The 16064-nt window shown below is 44.3% G+C and overlaps 1 protein-coding gene across 1 annotated transcript in view; it reads left to right on the top strand.

Moving 5' to 3' along the window:
* SLC2A1 (solute carrier family 2 member 1) overlaps positions 1-3044 on the top strand; it is a 29465-nt gene extending 26421 nt beyond the window's left edge. The window contains exons 9-10 of the mRNA XM_066376036.1: positions 1457-1660; positions 1954-3044. Coding sequence (XP_066232133.1) covers positions 1457-1660; positions 1954-2154 — 405 coding nt within the window. The 3' untranslated portion in view covers positions 2155-3044. The remainder of the gene's footprint in view (positions 1-1456; positions 1661-1953) is intronic.
* Positions 3045-16064: the final 13020 nt, after the last annotated feature.

The following is a 16064-nucleotide window of genomic DNA, read 5'->3' as shown; positions in this document are numbered from 1 at the left end:
GGCAGGGTTCAACGCTCATGTGGGCTTCAGATCCCAAAGTGCCTATCTCAGCCTCAGTGCCTGGCCACCAGCACCCAGAGGCTGGGGTGCTGCTCTCCCTAGTTTTGGACTCTACCCACTCATATCCTGCCTTGAATTGGCTCCTCCCTGCATGGTGCTTTCTTATCACAGCAACTCCAGCCCCAGACCCCAAGTTCCCTCTTCCCAGGGCTTGCTTTGCCCAATACGAACTTTTTCAAAGTCTTCACCTGTAGCCTCAACTTATCTTAAGAACGGCCTGGCCTGACTGTTGGTAGCACAGTGAATAGAGCGTCGACCTGGGATGCTGAGGTCCCAAGTTCAAAACCCCAAGGTTGTCAGCTTGAGTGCAGGGTTGCTAGCTTGAGTGTGAGATCATCAACATGATGTCATGATCGATCACTTGAGCCCAAAGGTCACTGGCTTGAATGAAGCCCACAGTCAAGGCACACATAAGAAGCAATCAATGAACAGCTGAAGTGATGCAATAAGTTGATGCTTCTCATCTCTCGCCTTTCCTGTCTCTTAAAAAATAAAATAAGGAACTGACCCATAGAGGCATAGACACATGCCCGATCTTACTCACTTCTCACAACTTAGTTGCATTTTACAGGTGTGGAAACCTAGTCCCACTGAGTTTAGTAATGCAGCAGGTAAAAGACAAAGCCAAGCATTGACCTCAGGTCTGCTGGCCCCAATGGAACCTCTGTGACAACCCTAAATCTCTTATCAAGAAAAGCACCAGTATGCTAATTTACAGCCGAATCAAGGCTTAGAAAGTCATATGATTACTGAGCAGTGTGGACCCAGCAAGTGATGAAGGGCAGATCTGGGATTTGAGCTAAAACCCACAGCCTCTACTGTGGCCTCCTTGAAGGGAGTGATGTCTGAGGCCTATGTTGTGCCAGCCCTGAATTGGGTGCCTTACAAGGCTTCTAACACCCACCTCAGAAATGTTCATCCACATACTCCTGCCATAGGCAGACCAGTCCCCACCCAGAGACAGGGGACCACAAGGACCCCTTATCACCTCCTATACTTGTGGGTTAAGGGTAGGGAGATTTGAGTGGGAGTGGGAGAAAAGCAAGCAATTGCAACTGCTATGGTTGCTGTCGACTTTTGACTCTCCCTCAAGTCCCTTCCAAGCACCTATGATCAACACCCTCTACGTTCAAGAATCTGTATGATCCCTACCCAGAGAAATGGTATTCACATGACCATTCCCAGAGGGTAAACCAGAGCTCACAAGCACCTTGCAGAGCATAGATCATTTTGTTCAGATGAAGAAACTGAGACCCAAGGCAGGAGACCTAAGTCACGTTGCAAATCCAGGATCATCCCCAGGCCTCCTGCTGTCCAGCCCAGAGATCTTAGCCCTGCCCTGGCTGCCTCTACAATTTTTGTTCTAACTTTCCTCCCCGTCTCTTATCCATAACAGGAACAGGTACCCCAGTTGTCATACCTGAGCATCGTGGCCATCTTTGGCTTTGTGGCCTTCTTTGAAATTGGTCCTGGCCCTATTCCATGGTTCATTGTGGCTGAACTCTTCAGTCAGGGTCCTCGCCCAGCTGCCATTGCTGTTGCTGGCTTCTCCAACTGGACCTCAAATTTCATTGTGGGCATGTGCTTCCAGTATGTGGAGGTAAGAACCCCCATTTTCTCTACATGCACCATTTTTCGCCTGCCCAGAGCTCTCCAGGGTTCTTTCCTTGGCTTTGAATTGTCTTCATTCTGCTCTGCAATGGGAACCTGTTCCCTGGAGCCTATTATATACCAAGTGCAGCAGGCAGACTCTCATTTAATCATCCCAGCACGCCTAAGTTGTAAGTAGGTATTCCCTTTCTCAGGTCAGAGGTCTAAGAGTCAAGTGACTTATCCAAGGTCCTACAGCCAGAATGTAGGGTCAAGACAACCAATTGTGTCTGTGTTTTTCAGCAACTGTGTGGTCCCTACGTCTTCATCATCTTCACTGTGCTTCTGGTTCTGTTCTTCATCTTCACTTACTTCAAAGTTCCTGAGACCAAAGGCCGGACCTTCGATGAGATTGCTTCTGGTTTCCGGCAGGGAGGAGCCAGCCAAAGTGACAAGACACCTGAGGAGCTGTTCCACCCCCTAGGGGCTGATTCCCAAGTGTGAGGCGCCCCACACCAGCGGCCCGGCCTGCTCCCAGCAGCCCCAAGGATCTCTCAGAGCACAGGCGGCTGGACGAGACTTCCAAACTGACAGATCTTAGCGGAGCTGGGCCTGGGGCTTCTTTTTTCATCCAACAGTGATGTCCAGAAGAATATTCAGGACTTTAACACTTCCAGGATTTTAACAAAAGCAACTGTTGCTCAGATCTATTTAGACAAGCAACAGATTTTATAATTTTTTATTACTGATTTTATTATTATTTTTTTATCAGCCAGTCTCCTGTACCCACACTCCAGGCTTTACCCTGAATGGTTCAGTGCCTGAGCGTGGGGGACCAAGTCCTGCCTAGACACACTTGCCTTTTTCACCAAGCTAATCTGTAGGGCTGGACCTATGACCAAGGACACACTAATCGAACTACGAACTACGAGGCTTCCACCCCAAGGGGTGGCTGTGGCCACTCACTTCTGTGACCCAGAATCTCCCCACCCTAGGGGTCAAGCTGCATTCGGATTCGCCCATTCCTATTTCTTCCTACCCAACCACTCAAATTAATCTTTCCTTGCCTGAGACCAGTTGGGAGCACTGGAGTGGAGGGAGGACAGGGGATGGGCCAGACTAGGCTTCCAGGTTCTAGCCTCCTTTGCACTGAGGGCCAGACGATCACCATGAAAGGAGGGCCGTGGGAGGCTGAGAACTCACTACTCAAGAACACGTGGATGCTCCTGCCCTGCTGTGTATAGATGGAAGATATTTATATATATATTTTTTGGTTGTCAATATTAAATACAGACACTAAGTTATAGTATATCTGGACAAACCAACTTGTAAATACATCACCATACTCCCTCTGTAACTTACCTAAACAGATATAAATGGCTGGTTTTTAGAAACATGGTTTTGAAATACTTGTGGGTTAAGGGTAGGGAGATTTGAGTGGGAGTGGGAGAAAAGCAAGCAATTGCAACTGCTATGGTTGCTGTAGACTTTTGACTCTCCCTCAAGTCCCTTCCAAGCACCTATGATCAACACCCTCTATGTTCAAGAATCTGTATGATCCCTACCCAGAGAAAACTTACGAATCTTGGCATTCAAGGCATTCTCATTTTGCTTCACATATGATAGTTGGTATTCACAAAAATGATACCAATGTGCAAATCTTGATGTTCAGGCCTTGATATGCATTATCTTAAATGTGAGCTAGGTACTATATCTGCATTTGACAGGCTCAAACAAGTTATATGCCTGTAATCTCAGGGCAAATAGGCTAAAACCCTTGCTTTTAGCAATTATACTGCACAACCCCTACCCCATTCCTGACCCACACACCCTATTGCCCCCCCCCCCCCACACACACACACAATGAACCATGTTCATTTCATGAGCCCAGTGAGCTGTCAAGCTGCCTTCTATCAGTTCCATTTGGAGATGCCTCCCTTGGTTCCAACTTAGATCCTTTCTAAAGACTTGATTCCTGTCCATCCTCCTCTCCCCCAGAATTTCAAGAGCACTTCCTCTTCCTTTCCTATGACAATACCCTTCCACCCTTTATCACAAATTTTAATTTTTCCCACTAGTCTCAACTTAATGGGAAGAAGTCTATTTGGTTCATCTGGGTCTACAGCACTAGTTGCAGGGCTTGGCACGCAGCAGGCACACAAATAGTTGATGAAATACAGCACCAAGAAGCTCTGCTGACAAAATCTACAGGGAAAATTGCCTGTTGAAGCCTTCATAAATGCACGCAGGCAAAGCTATAAAATCTTGACGTGAACACGGGTTATGAAGGGGGTGAAGAAGGGAAAACAGGTACAAAGTGCTTAGAAGTGCCCATGAACTGTGCATTATTAGGTACAGGGAACCTGAGGAGTTATCCATACCCATCTCACAAAAAGAGGAGGTTCAGAGAAAGACTGCCTTGCCTGAGCCTGAGGGCAGCGCTATTAACTGATAAGGGCTGGGGCCAGAACAGAGATTAAGTGGGACGGAGGAAGCCGTATCACGTGCCCCCGAAAATCTTCTGTTGATAGGCGTTATCTCTTGTCAGCTTTACCCTGCGGCATTGAAGACAAGATTGCTGAGTCGAGTCAGTGGCTCAAGCTGCCAGGGATGCACTCGAGACTCAATACTGTACTATGGAGGCGCTCTGGCGGGTGGGAAGAAAACCGACGTGCAGTGGGAGGGGTGCGCTAGAGGCCAAAGTTTAAGGATGCAAAGCAGATGGCGCTTAGAACCCACGCGGTTCCTTGGTGCCCACGCGCCCGAGACCCAGAAGGTGGGCAGAGCCCTCGCCCCACCCCGGCGCTCTTAATCCGGGTCTGAAAAGACCCAAGCACCCGCTTCCTGATTCCCTCCCCGCACAGGGTTTGCGCCTACACGCCGAGTGCCCGCCATTTCCCAAAATGCGAAGTGCGCGCAGGCGCCCGGAGCCCGCCCGGCCGTGGCCCACAATGCTTTAGGTGCCACAGCTTCCGGTCCCTTGAAGCCTTTCCCTAGGGACCGCGGTCTACCGCGGGTATAGATTATGGGGCCCAGGTGGTCGTTTATCCTGCCCAAACTGTAAAAGCTGTGCTGCAGGATCCACTCGGCTGTCTATCGCAAACCTACACGCCTAGCCTCCCTTCGCAGCCTCGCATGAGGGGTGGGACTGTGTGATATCTCCACCAATCAGAACCGCATCATTGGTTAGGCGAGGGGCGTGGCCCAGGACCCCACCAATCACGGCCTGGCCACTCCCAGCGGTGGTCCAGAAGTCTCTTGGGGATACTACCTTGTGTGTCTTCTGGGAGTTGTGTTTGTTCCAGGAGTAAATGACGGTGGCTAGTTTAGCCCCGGGATCTTGAGCAAAGTAGCTCACTGAGATACCGATCGCGCATTAGGTGATGTTTACGGTTTCTGACTAAGGAGTAATTGGTTATGGAGCTGCTCCCAGGCCCCTTTCTTTTCCAGTGCTTAGTTAAGGTCACTGACAGTTTTGTGAAGTTCTTTATCTGATATTCTGGCCTCAAAATCTTCTCTCCTTGGGAGCCTGGATAGGGTGGATTTCCCCACTGGGCCCCAGAAGCGTCCTCTCTTTCCCCCAGCAAAGCACTCTCCACGTTTTAACCTGTCCTTCCATCAGACTAGGGAGGGAACTGCTAAGTCATTCTTTTGTCCCAGTTTCCACCACAGACTCTGGTCAGGACTGCTGAATGAATGAACTAGAATTTGGACTCAGTGCCACTCCACAATCTGAGTGTTTCCAGTGCGGTTTTAGGCAGAAAATCCAACAATTGAGAATGTGTATCTAAGAGCAGAGGAAGAATATTAACTTTCTTCTGTCATAACATTTTTAATGTCCCCTTTCTCATTCTATGACTTTTATTTCTAGTCTAGAAATCTGACCCCTTCTACCTATTGCAATTGCTGACACTAGTGTGGACCACTCATCATCTATCTCTTCCGGATTCACTTAAGCACCTCTTCGCTGTTCTGTTCTCTGCATACTCTATACTGCAATCTTGATGATCTTCCTAAAATGCATGTGTAGTCATGCCTTTCTCCTTAAAACCTTCCCTCGGTACCTGGTTCCCTCAGGATAATGTTCAGATTTCTTAACCTGGAAATTCAAGGCCATTCGTGATCAATTTCCAGCTCTCAGATACAGCTTCATCTCTTTCCACTGCCCCACCCCACCTAACCCATCCTCCAGGCATTGGTCACTCTATTCTCTGACCTCCAGATACTCTTTCCTCTATGGGTCTTTGGGGTTACCTCCACACAGACTGCCCTCCCACCTACTCATACTATCCACCAGGTGATCAAATCCTATCATAAGCCCTGGAGTTGGCAGGAGAAGCTGCTACTTGGAGGTAGGGCGCATCAGTTTTTTGGAACACTGCTGCCAACTATTGGTTGTGTGAACCTTTAGATCAGGGTTGGTTTTAACACCAACCTCTCAGAGTCAGAGAGAATAGACTGCTTTAGATTAGTCACTGGAACGTTCACAACAAATCTATTTGGTAACCCTGCACCCCAGAATTTCCTAAATTAGTGTCTGACCTATTACTCCACCACTTAATGCTCCCCACGGACTCATAGTGAAGCCCAAATCCCTTAATGTAGCAGACATGATCTTTCACACTCTGGTCCTTGGAGACTTTATTTCCTAATATACTCCTTCAACACCCTAAGATCCAGCCAAGCTGATATATTCAATGTTTCCTGGACAGCTCCTGTCTAATCCTAAAATGTTTTGTTCAAGCTCCTTCTTTCTACTGGTCTACCTTTGGTCTTTCAAAAAGACCAAATTAACTGTCACGTTTTCTACAAAACATTTGTTCATTCCTTCAGCTGTCACTTAACAGAACATACACTCTTTGCCAAATTTTCTCTTAAGCTATGTGGTGTTTTGGAAAGAACATGGTTTCTAGAGTCAGACAGAGACTATTTCAAATGCTTGCTCTGCTACTAAGCTGAATAACTTTGGGTAAGTCACTTCACTTTTCTGATCTGTAGTTTCCTCAGCTGTGTTGTGATAGTGAGATGAAAAAAGATAATATATCTGTAATGCAGGTGTCAGCTGGAGTTACTCCATATTCTTCCTTTACCCCTTTTAGAAAGACTGGTCCTCACCCCCAAGACTTCTGTGAATTCTCAGGGGTCGCTTCCACTTTCTTTTTCTTTTCTGTAACAAACAAACAAACAAGGTTTATTAATTCAACAATGTATCTTTTGACATCTTTCCAGGTAGGCTTGTTTAGGTTAAATGAATATAAAGCTTAAACTTGCTCTTCTAGAAAATGGGAATCTTATCTATTGTGCCTGCTTATGTAATAAACTGTTTTATTATGAAGGAAAATAATACAATACAGATGTAATAGCTATTAGCTATATCAGTATCTGCTATTCCTTATTTATGCATTTATAATATATTCTGCATAAAATAACTACAAATCGTATTCCATGAAAGGGATCTATTCAAACCTGTCTTTGAGTCATTGCCTGTTGTCTTCTCTTTGCCCCATTATATGTAAATAAAAGTACATAAAAGTTATTGTGTATTTGTTGCAAAATTACACACCAGCTCTCTTGTGCAGAGAAAGATGTCTAAAGGCTTTAATTCTACAGGAGGCACTAGCAGATGGAAATTTAAGGCTCTGTGTCATTTCAGAAACACTAAGGCCCCAGGGCTGGAAAGTTCTGTGATTGCCCAACTTGTCCCTTGTTATTGTTCCTAGTAGGAATACTTTAAAGTACTTTTAAAGTATTCTTTTGTTGCCAAAATAACAAAACTATGCCAAGAATCATGTATTCTCTCTTTTAAAATTTAATTGGATTTTCAAAGTAGAAATAGAAGTAGGTAGATTTCCAAAAAGAAATCTTTCTGCATTGCTACCTACTTAGGCTCTTATTTCTCTTAAATTTACGGGGTTTTTTTGTTTGTTTGTTTGTTTGTTTTTACAGAGACAGAGAGAGTCAGAGAGAGGGATAGATAGGGACAGACAGACAGGAATGGAGAGAGATGAGAAACATTAATCATCAGTTTTTCCTTGCGACACTTTAGTTGTTCATTAATTGCTTTCTCATACGTGCCTTGACCATGGGCCTTCAGCAGACCGAGTAACCCCTTGCTCGAGCCAGCGACCTTGGGCCCAAGCTGGTGAACTTTGCTCAAAGCAGATGAGCCCGCGCTCAAGCTGGTGACCTCGGGGTCTCAGCATTCCGTAGAAGTACCATGCGCTGACCGATTGCGCCACTGGAGTTCCCTCCTCAGGGTCTCGAACCTGGGTCCTCCGCATCCTAGTCCGATGCTCTATCCACTGCGCCACCACTTGGTCAGGCTACGCCTTGTTTTTGTAGGTTTTGCTTTTCCTCCTCTCTTGCCTTGACTCTAATATAATCATTACTTGTCTAATGTAATCTACCAGACAGAAGGCAAAGAGGGATCTTCCCTTTTCAAGGTCATCTCTGGCTCTGATAGCTGGCCTCTTCTAAATCACCTGGTGCAGGTTTCCAAGCAAGCTGTTTCCTATCATGGAACTCTGAACTTTTCAGTGCTGGGGAAACAGCAGTAAACAAAAACTTGCCTTCATGGAGTTTACATTCCGATGGGGAAACCTAATAAACAATAAACAAATGTATAATAAAGTATCAGATAGTGATTTGTGTTGGTGGGGGGCGGGAAAGGGCAAACAAAAGCATAGAGGAGGATGATTTGTGAGAACAGGACTGGGTGGGTGGGTTAACTTTAGGTGAGATCACTGGAAGGCCTTCCTAAGGGAATGACATTTGAACACAGACTTCAATGAAGTAAGGGAGCAAGTCATACACATACCTAGGGGGAGGACTTTTCTAAGCCAAGGGAACATCAAGTTCAAAGGTGCAAAAGAAGGACCCTGTTTGGTGCATTGGGGGACCAGCAAGGAAGCCAGGGCAGCTGGACCAGGTGAGGTCAGAGGGGTGGCAGGACACTAGACTACCCAGCCCTTTGGAGATCACATGAGGACTTTGGTTTTTATTTATAAATGTAAGAAGAAACAGTTTTGATATTTTATTTGTTAATTATAATAGCGGTTATGCTCAGCAGGTTATCATAGAGTTAATGAGCAAATTCAACCTCCTATGGCATTTTTTACAACTTTGAGAGGACCAGCACCGTTCCCACATTGCAACACATAGTTTTCTATAATGAAAATACAGCTGTAAGGTTACAAAAATTCATGGAAGATAATTATAAAAATAAACTTCTGAATGTTGCAGGAATTTTGTTGCCTTTCCTACTAAGGAGTCTTAGAGATTCAATTGCTCTTTACTCTGGAAATAAGTATACTATAAAAAATAAGTATAGATTTAACCTGAACTTTAGAAAAACTGGTATATAAATAGTCTCGCACCTCTTTTCTTTCTAATCAGGGGATTCAAGATCTCCTGGTGTTTTGCATTTTCAAAAGTTCTTGTGCCAACAGGCTTTGCTCTGAGTTTCTCATAAAATACCTTTGATACTTGTGGCCTAGGATTTATTCACTTTAGATCTTTCCTCTTTTCTAATTATGCATTCGATGCTATAAATTTTCCTCAAAGCACTGCTTTTGCTACATCTCACGAATTTTGATAAGTTGTGGTTTTTTTCTGTTTTCTTCTTTTTAGATTTTTTATTTACTGATTTTAGATAGAGAGGTAGGGGGATGAGCAGAAGGCATCAACTCCTAGTAGTTCCTTCTCATATGTGCCTTGCCCAGGCAAGCCCAGGGTTTCAAACCAATGACCTCAGCATTCCAGGTCAACTCTTCATTCACCTTGAGCAGGGCTATAGTCGGTGACATGAAATGGCCGCTCTTACCTGTCTCAATGCAGTTGTTCTGGACTTTTAACTTGCCTGAGTACTGTGACTTCTCAGCTGGTGCCTGGAATTTTCATTAAGGCTTTTGGGACTGTATATTGTTGTTAAGTCAGTATCTCTGCTGGGAGAGAAGTCTGCAGCTTCCAATTCCACTGTCATCCCGGCATCACTCCTCTGAGGCAGATTAATTTTTGTAAAGAGTACATGTGGAAGCTGAGCATCTTTACATTGACCCCCTTTAAGCTAAGTACGCTCACATGCCCCTTGGTAATGTTTGTGAGCCCCGAGGAGCATGCATGCCCAGTGTGAAGGCCACTTTTCTGGAGGGTTCAGATTAGTACCCCTCGGGCTTCCCCCATAGTGTGGGTTTCTAACTGCCCCTGATGTGCTGCCAAGGTGCCAGCTCCCCATACTGGGTCTCATCCATCCCCAGCCTGGGGCAGCTGGGTCACATGTCTGGCAGGCCATCAGTGAGGAGGGATGGACAGCTGTCCTGTGCCCACAGGGTTTGCATTTGGCCAGGAGGGTAGGCTGTTCCCTCTTCACCCTCAGAAGAAGCACATCACCTTAACTCAGACTCACACTCACTGAGAAAGGTGTGTCGTAGGGGGCTGCCTTCCCTCACTCACCTCTCCCTGCAGGAAGGTGGGAGAGAGAAGGAATGAGCTTTTCCCTCCACCACTTGAATGGCTCCTTCTGCCTCTCTGCTCCTGTTTTCCCACAGGTCCTAAGGAAGTCTTAGCTTCTGAATGACTGCAGTCAGGTTCTCAGAATGGGTGCAGGCTGTTAAGGATATCCTTTCCCTGCACTGCCGGAGGGAAAGTGTGAGCAGTTCCACTTCACAGCGTCTCCAGCCCAGGCTCCCCACACACCTTCCCTATGGCACTGAGCAGCACCCTTCCACGTCTGCGGACACGCTATCTCTGGAACAATGCTCCACTTCACTGGGAGTCCGGCAGCACGAATGTCAGCTCTGTCCCCATCTGCCCCCTCCATGGTTTGATACGTGCCTGGGTCTGTGGCTAGATTTGTCACACTGTTAACACAGTATCAGTCTAACCATGATCCAGGACCAGGGTCTACTCTGGGAGCCTTCTGACCTGCCTGACTCCATGCCCCAGGCCTTGGGTATCAGGAACTTGATGGGGGTATTCAACAAATAGAAACTAAAACCCTTAAACCCAACCAACATTGCACATGACAACCCAAACCCTCTCCAGGACTCAATTCTAACCTGCATCTGAGCCAAAACCGAAGCAAAGTAACCAATAGCTTCCATCTGTTTCTTCTCTGGGCTTCTTGCCCCTTGCAGGCCGCGGGAACACTCTCCATCAGGGATCAGCCTAACAGAGAAGTTACCAGCATGTGTTTGGTGAGCCTGACTTTCCCTCCTTACACAGCAAAGCTGCCACAAAAACACTTTTCCACCTTCATTTTCCTTTATCTCTCTTCTAAGGTAACAAACTTAGGCTCCTGTAATCTGGGCTTCATTCATTCAAACAAGTTCCTGAACAGCTTTTAGGTTGATCACTGAAGAAAGGCAAGACAGATAGCTCTGCCCTCAAAATGAAATAATGGAAAGAACAAAGGCTACACAACTAAGTTATATGGTATTGTGATTTTTGGCAAAGAGGAGGAGTATATGTCGGCAATAAACATGAATGATATAGCGAGGTACTCCCGAGAACTTCAAGTAGGAGGGCTAAGTTTGCCCACTGTAGTGGACATCTACTTTTGCTACCTGGCATCCAGTCAACCTTCTCAAGGAGGACTGCTCCTTCCTCTTGAACTCTAGGAGTCAGCCTGTAACCCCAGGTATGGGCAGTTAAATCATCACATTCCTCCAGTTACAGTGGTTGGTTCCACAATGGACCCATGAGTTCATCAGAGTTGATGACATGCGATGATTTTGTGGGAACAGTGGGAGAGAAGCAGCCACACTTTCTAGCTGTACATGAGCCCAGAGAGATAACTGCCGTCATCTTGTGCCACAAGAGAAAAGACAGTCTGAGTGGAGCCAACTCGGGCCAATGAGCAGAGAGAAGGGCTTGAGCAGGGGTCCCCAAACTTTTTACAGAGGGGGCCAGTTCACTGTCCCTCAGACCGTTGGAGGGCCGGACTATAAAAAAACTATGAACAAATCCCTATGCACACTGCACATATTTTATTTTAAAGTAAAAAAACAAAACGGGAACAAATACAATATTTAAAATAAAGAACAAGTAAGTTTAAATCAACAAACTGACCAGTATTTCAATGGGAACTATGCTCCTCTCACTGACCACCAATGAAAGAGGTGCCCCTTCCGGAAGTGCGGCGGGGGCCGGATAAATGGACTCAGGGGGCCGTATGTGGCCCGCGGGCCGTAGTTTGGGGACCCCTGGGCTTGAGACTAGCAACTCTGCCTGCAGCCAGATATTTCTATTACATGAGCCAATAAAGCCTCTTACCTTGAGCTGAAATGGACTGCTGAGCTATGAAGTCAATTTATAATACATAAGGGCTTCCACTGAGTGAATCACTTCAAAATATATTACTTGATTGACTTTCAGGGGGTTGGTCCAGCAGAAGCCACATGCACACTGGCTAAGAGCACAGGCTTTAGAACCAGACACATGGAGGTGACTGCTGGTTTCTTAGCCTTTCTGGGCTTCAGTTTCTTCATCTGCTAAATGCAGGTAATAATAGTGTCCATATGATCTTTTTTTTTAGCTGGGAGCAGATTTGTGAGCACAAAAGACTACTTACAGCATCTTGGATTTTAATATTAAAACTTTCATCTACACACTCAAAACCTTGGTCTTACTTAAAGTCTTAAAAGTTCAATTTCAAATATACTATTCTATTTCTGAATTCTTTTTTTCTTTAATTTTATTTATTTACTTATTTGTTTTTAGGTTTTATTTATTCATTTTAGAGAGAGGGTACAGAGAGAAGGAGAGAGAGAGAGAGAGAGAGAGAGAGGCAGAGAGAGAGAAGGGGGGAGGAGCAGGAAGCATCAACTCCCATATGTGCCTTGACCAGGCAAGCCCGAGGTTTTGAACTGGCGACCTCAGCAGGCGACTAGTTCCAGGTAGACAGTTTACCTACTGCGCCACCGCAGGTCAGGCTGAATTCTTTATATTTATATAAAAATAACTAGGTTTGCCTGGCCTGTGGTGGTGCAGTGGATAAAGCATCAACCTGGAATGCTGAGGTCGCAGGTTCGAGGCCCTGGGCTTGCCGGGTAAAGGCACATACAGGAAGCAACTACTAGTTGATGCTTCCCACTCCTCCCCCCTATTTCTCTCTCTCCTCTCTCTCATCTCTCTCTCTTATCTCTCTCTCTATCTCTAAAAATATAATTAAGTTTAAAGGCAACTTTTATTATTGTTCAGTTAGTAATTCAGGTAGAAGAATCTAAATGTGTTAAACAATTGTATTTTAAAACTTAGAAAATGTAATTCTATTAAGTGTTTTAAACTGAATTTATTTTATATATTCTCTTTTTATTTTACATCCTTTATATGACTGATCAATCAACTTTCATTCTTAATGAGAAAATCCTTTTCAGATACTTAAACATTTTTTATATATATAAAACATAAATCTAGAAGATCTAGTTGTCAAATATGTCAATACTATTTACAAACAAAATTAAATTTTCTTATACTTCACAAGTCTAAGCTATCAAATTAGGCTAATCTACTAAATTCTTCAATACATTATGTTATTTCAAAATTACACTTGAAGTACCGCACACACTTATTTTAAACCCAAAAGTATTAATGTGATAGTTTTTATTTTTTTATTATCTCTATATTTAATTCTAAGCTTTTGTAAGTTTGAAAAGCCACTTACTTACTGAAAAAGAAGTTCTAGCATCTCCAGGGAGTTCAGATTACTGGGTCAACAATTCACAACCATGATAGAGTTACCATTTAGGTTAGCCGCGTTGAGGTGACAGGCTCAACAAGTCATGGTTGTGATATATAGTTACCTGCTCAGGAAGGCTGAGGCTGACATCTTTAAAAAGTTGAGGCTTTTAGGTTGACAATTTATTAACCAATAAGGTCATTATCTGTCTGAGATTTGACACACTGACACACTGGGGAGCAGGAGCTGAGCTTTGCAGGCTTCCAGGATGATTCCACCTGAGCCATATGTGGTACAGTGAGCCCTTGTTACAATCACCATAGCAACAGGAGACTTCTCATCCATATCCTTGCCCTAGGTTCAAATTACAGCCTTCTGCAATTCATCTGGTCAAAGTTCACAACCTCACCCAGGGTGCAAGAAAGGAAACATTTGCACAAAATTTGAGTGGATTCTTAAACTCTTTTAAGATATTTACTTATTTATTTATTTATTTATTTAGTGACAGAGATAGACAGAGAGAGGGACTGATAGGGACAGACAGACAGGAAGGGAGATAGATAAGAAGCATCAATTTTTCGTTGCGGCATCTGAGTTGTTCATTGATTGCTTTCTCATATGTGCCTTAACCTAGGGGCTACAGCAGAGCGAGTGACCCCTTGCTCAAGCCAGCGACCACAGAGTCATGTCTATGATCCCACACTCAAGCCAGTGATTCCATGCTCAAGCTGGTGAGCCTGTGCTCAAGCCAGATTAACCCACACTCAAGCCAGTGATCTTGGGGTTTCAAACCTGGGTCTTCCATGTCCCGGTCCAATGCCCTAGCACCACTGCCTGGTCAGGCTGGATATTATTTTTTTTAATGAGCTTTCTTTCCCTTTCTTGCTTCTTTTTCTTCTGTAACTCTCATAATGAATATACGAATATACAGGCATACTTTGTTTCATTGTCGTCTGCTTCATTGCACTTCACAGATGTCGCATTTCTTAGTAATTGAAGGCAAGGCACTCCACCAGCAAAAAAGATGATGGTTTTCTTTATTGCAATACATATTTCATTGCTGTGGTCCAGAACAGAACCCAAAATATCTCCAAAGTATGCCTATATTGGTCTGTTTTATAGTATCCTGTAAGTCCCATAGTCTTGTTTCATTTTTCTTCATTCTTTTTTGTTTGTGTTTCTCTGACTCAATAACATCAAATGATCTATATTTGAGTTCACTAATTCTTTCTTCTGCTCAAATGCCGTTAATCCTCTCTAATTAATTTTTCAATTCAGTTATTGTATTTTTCAGCTCCAAGATTCTGTTTGGTTCTTTTTTTCAACTTTTTTTTTTTTTTTTACCTTTTTTTTTTTTTTTTTTTTTTTTTTTACAGAACCAGAGAGTCAGAGAGAGGGATAGATAGGGACTGACAGGAACGGAGAGAGATGAGAAGCATCAATCATCAGTTTTTCGTTGTGGCACTTTAGTTGTTCATTGATTGCTTTCTCATATGTGCCTTGACTATGAGGCTACAGCAGACCGAGTAACCCCTTGCTCAAGCCAGCAACCTTGGGTCCAAGCTGGTGAGCTTTGCTCAAACCAGATGAGCCCACGCTCAAGCTGGTGACCTCGGAGTCTCAAACCTGGGTCTTCCACATCCCAGTTCGACGCTCTATCCACTGTGCTACCGCCTGGTCAGGCATGGTTCTTTTTTTAAATCTTCTCTCTCTTTGCTGATATTCTTGTTTTCTTTGCATAATTTTTCAAATACAACTGGCTTCAGGCAGGGGAAGACTTTTAATAATCATCCTGGTTAGATATTCTGGAGACCTCGCAAAACTTTTTTAGTGGATGTGATTTTTCTGGGCTTGTGGGGCTATTGTCTCAATTAGAGAGGCTGGGCTTTCTTTTTCAATTTTTCTGTCTCTTGCTCTCTCTGGTGTCTGTTTGTGGTAATGCAGGTTTTCTGGTGCTACAGCCTCAAGCTATCTACTCAGCAGCAGCCAAAAGTAGGCTGTGTTCAGTATCATCCAGAGCATTTTGGCTCCCCATCAGTACCCCAAATCAGGTGAGACAGAAACCAGTTTTTCAGGCAGCCTTCTGAAAATCCAGAATGTTGAGCATATGTTTCACACTTCCCCCTCTCACCCCCACCATCACCCCAAGAACAACCTGTGTTGGTTGTGGATTTGTGGAGTTCTCAAAAGGTATTTTGGTCCATATATTGTTGTTAAGTCAGTGTCTCTGTTGGAGAGTGAAGGCTGGGACTTTCTTTTCTGCCATCTTGTTGAGATCACTGCCTCATCTCTTTTTTGTGACATATTTCATTTGATCTAAAACAGCATCAATTACGGAACACATCCCAATTTGGGGTATGTTAAAATGTGGGGAATAAATGGCCAGTGGCAATAAGACACCATATATAAGAAGATGTGCCACAGTCTTATTATGACAGAAACTGACCTCTAAGTATTAGGGTGAATGATTAGGGTGTGTAAAGAGATCCAACAAAGTAGTGGCTTGGAGTTAAAAAAAAAAAAAAAGTGCAGTTGTGCAGTGAGCATCCAGGTGACTAGGGCAGTGTTGCTACATGCTAAATTCAAGAACCCAGTTCCTTTTATCCTGTTGCTCTGCCATCCACTAAGATGCAGTAACTGTGACATACTTCTACTAAAAATGATTCATTGTTTACCTGAAATTCAAATTTAACAGGTATCCTGTGTTTTCTCTGGCAAGTCTACAGGAGGACACTGT

This window comes from Saccopteryx leptura, chromosome 3 (assembly GCF_036850995.1).
Source record: "Saccopteryx leptura isolate mSacLep1 chromosome 3, mSacLep1_pri_phased_curated, whole genome shotgun sequence".
Classification (NCBI taxonomy): Eukaryota; Metazoa; Chordata; class Mammalia; order Chiroptera; family Emballonuridae; genus Saccopteryx; species Saccopteryx leptura.
Note: the sequence above shows the minus strand (reverse complement) of the source record. Positions and strands in the feature narration are given on the sequence as shown.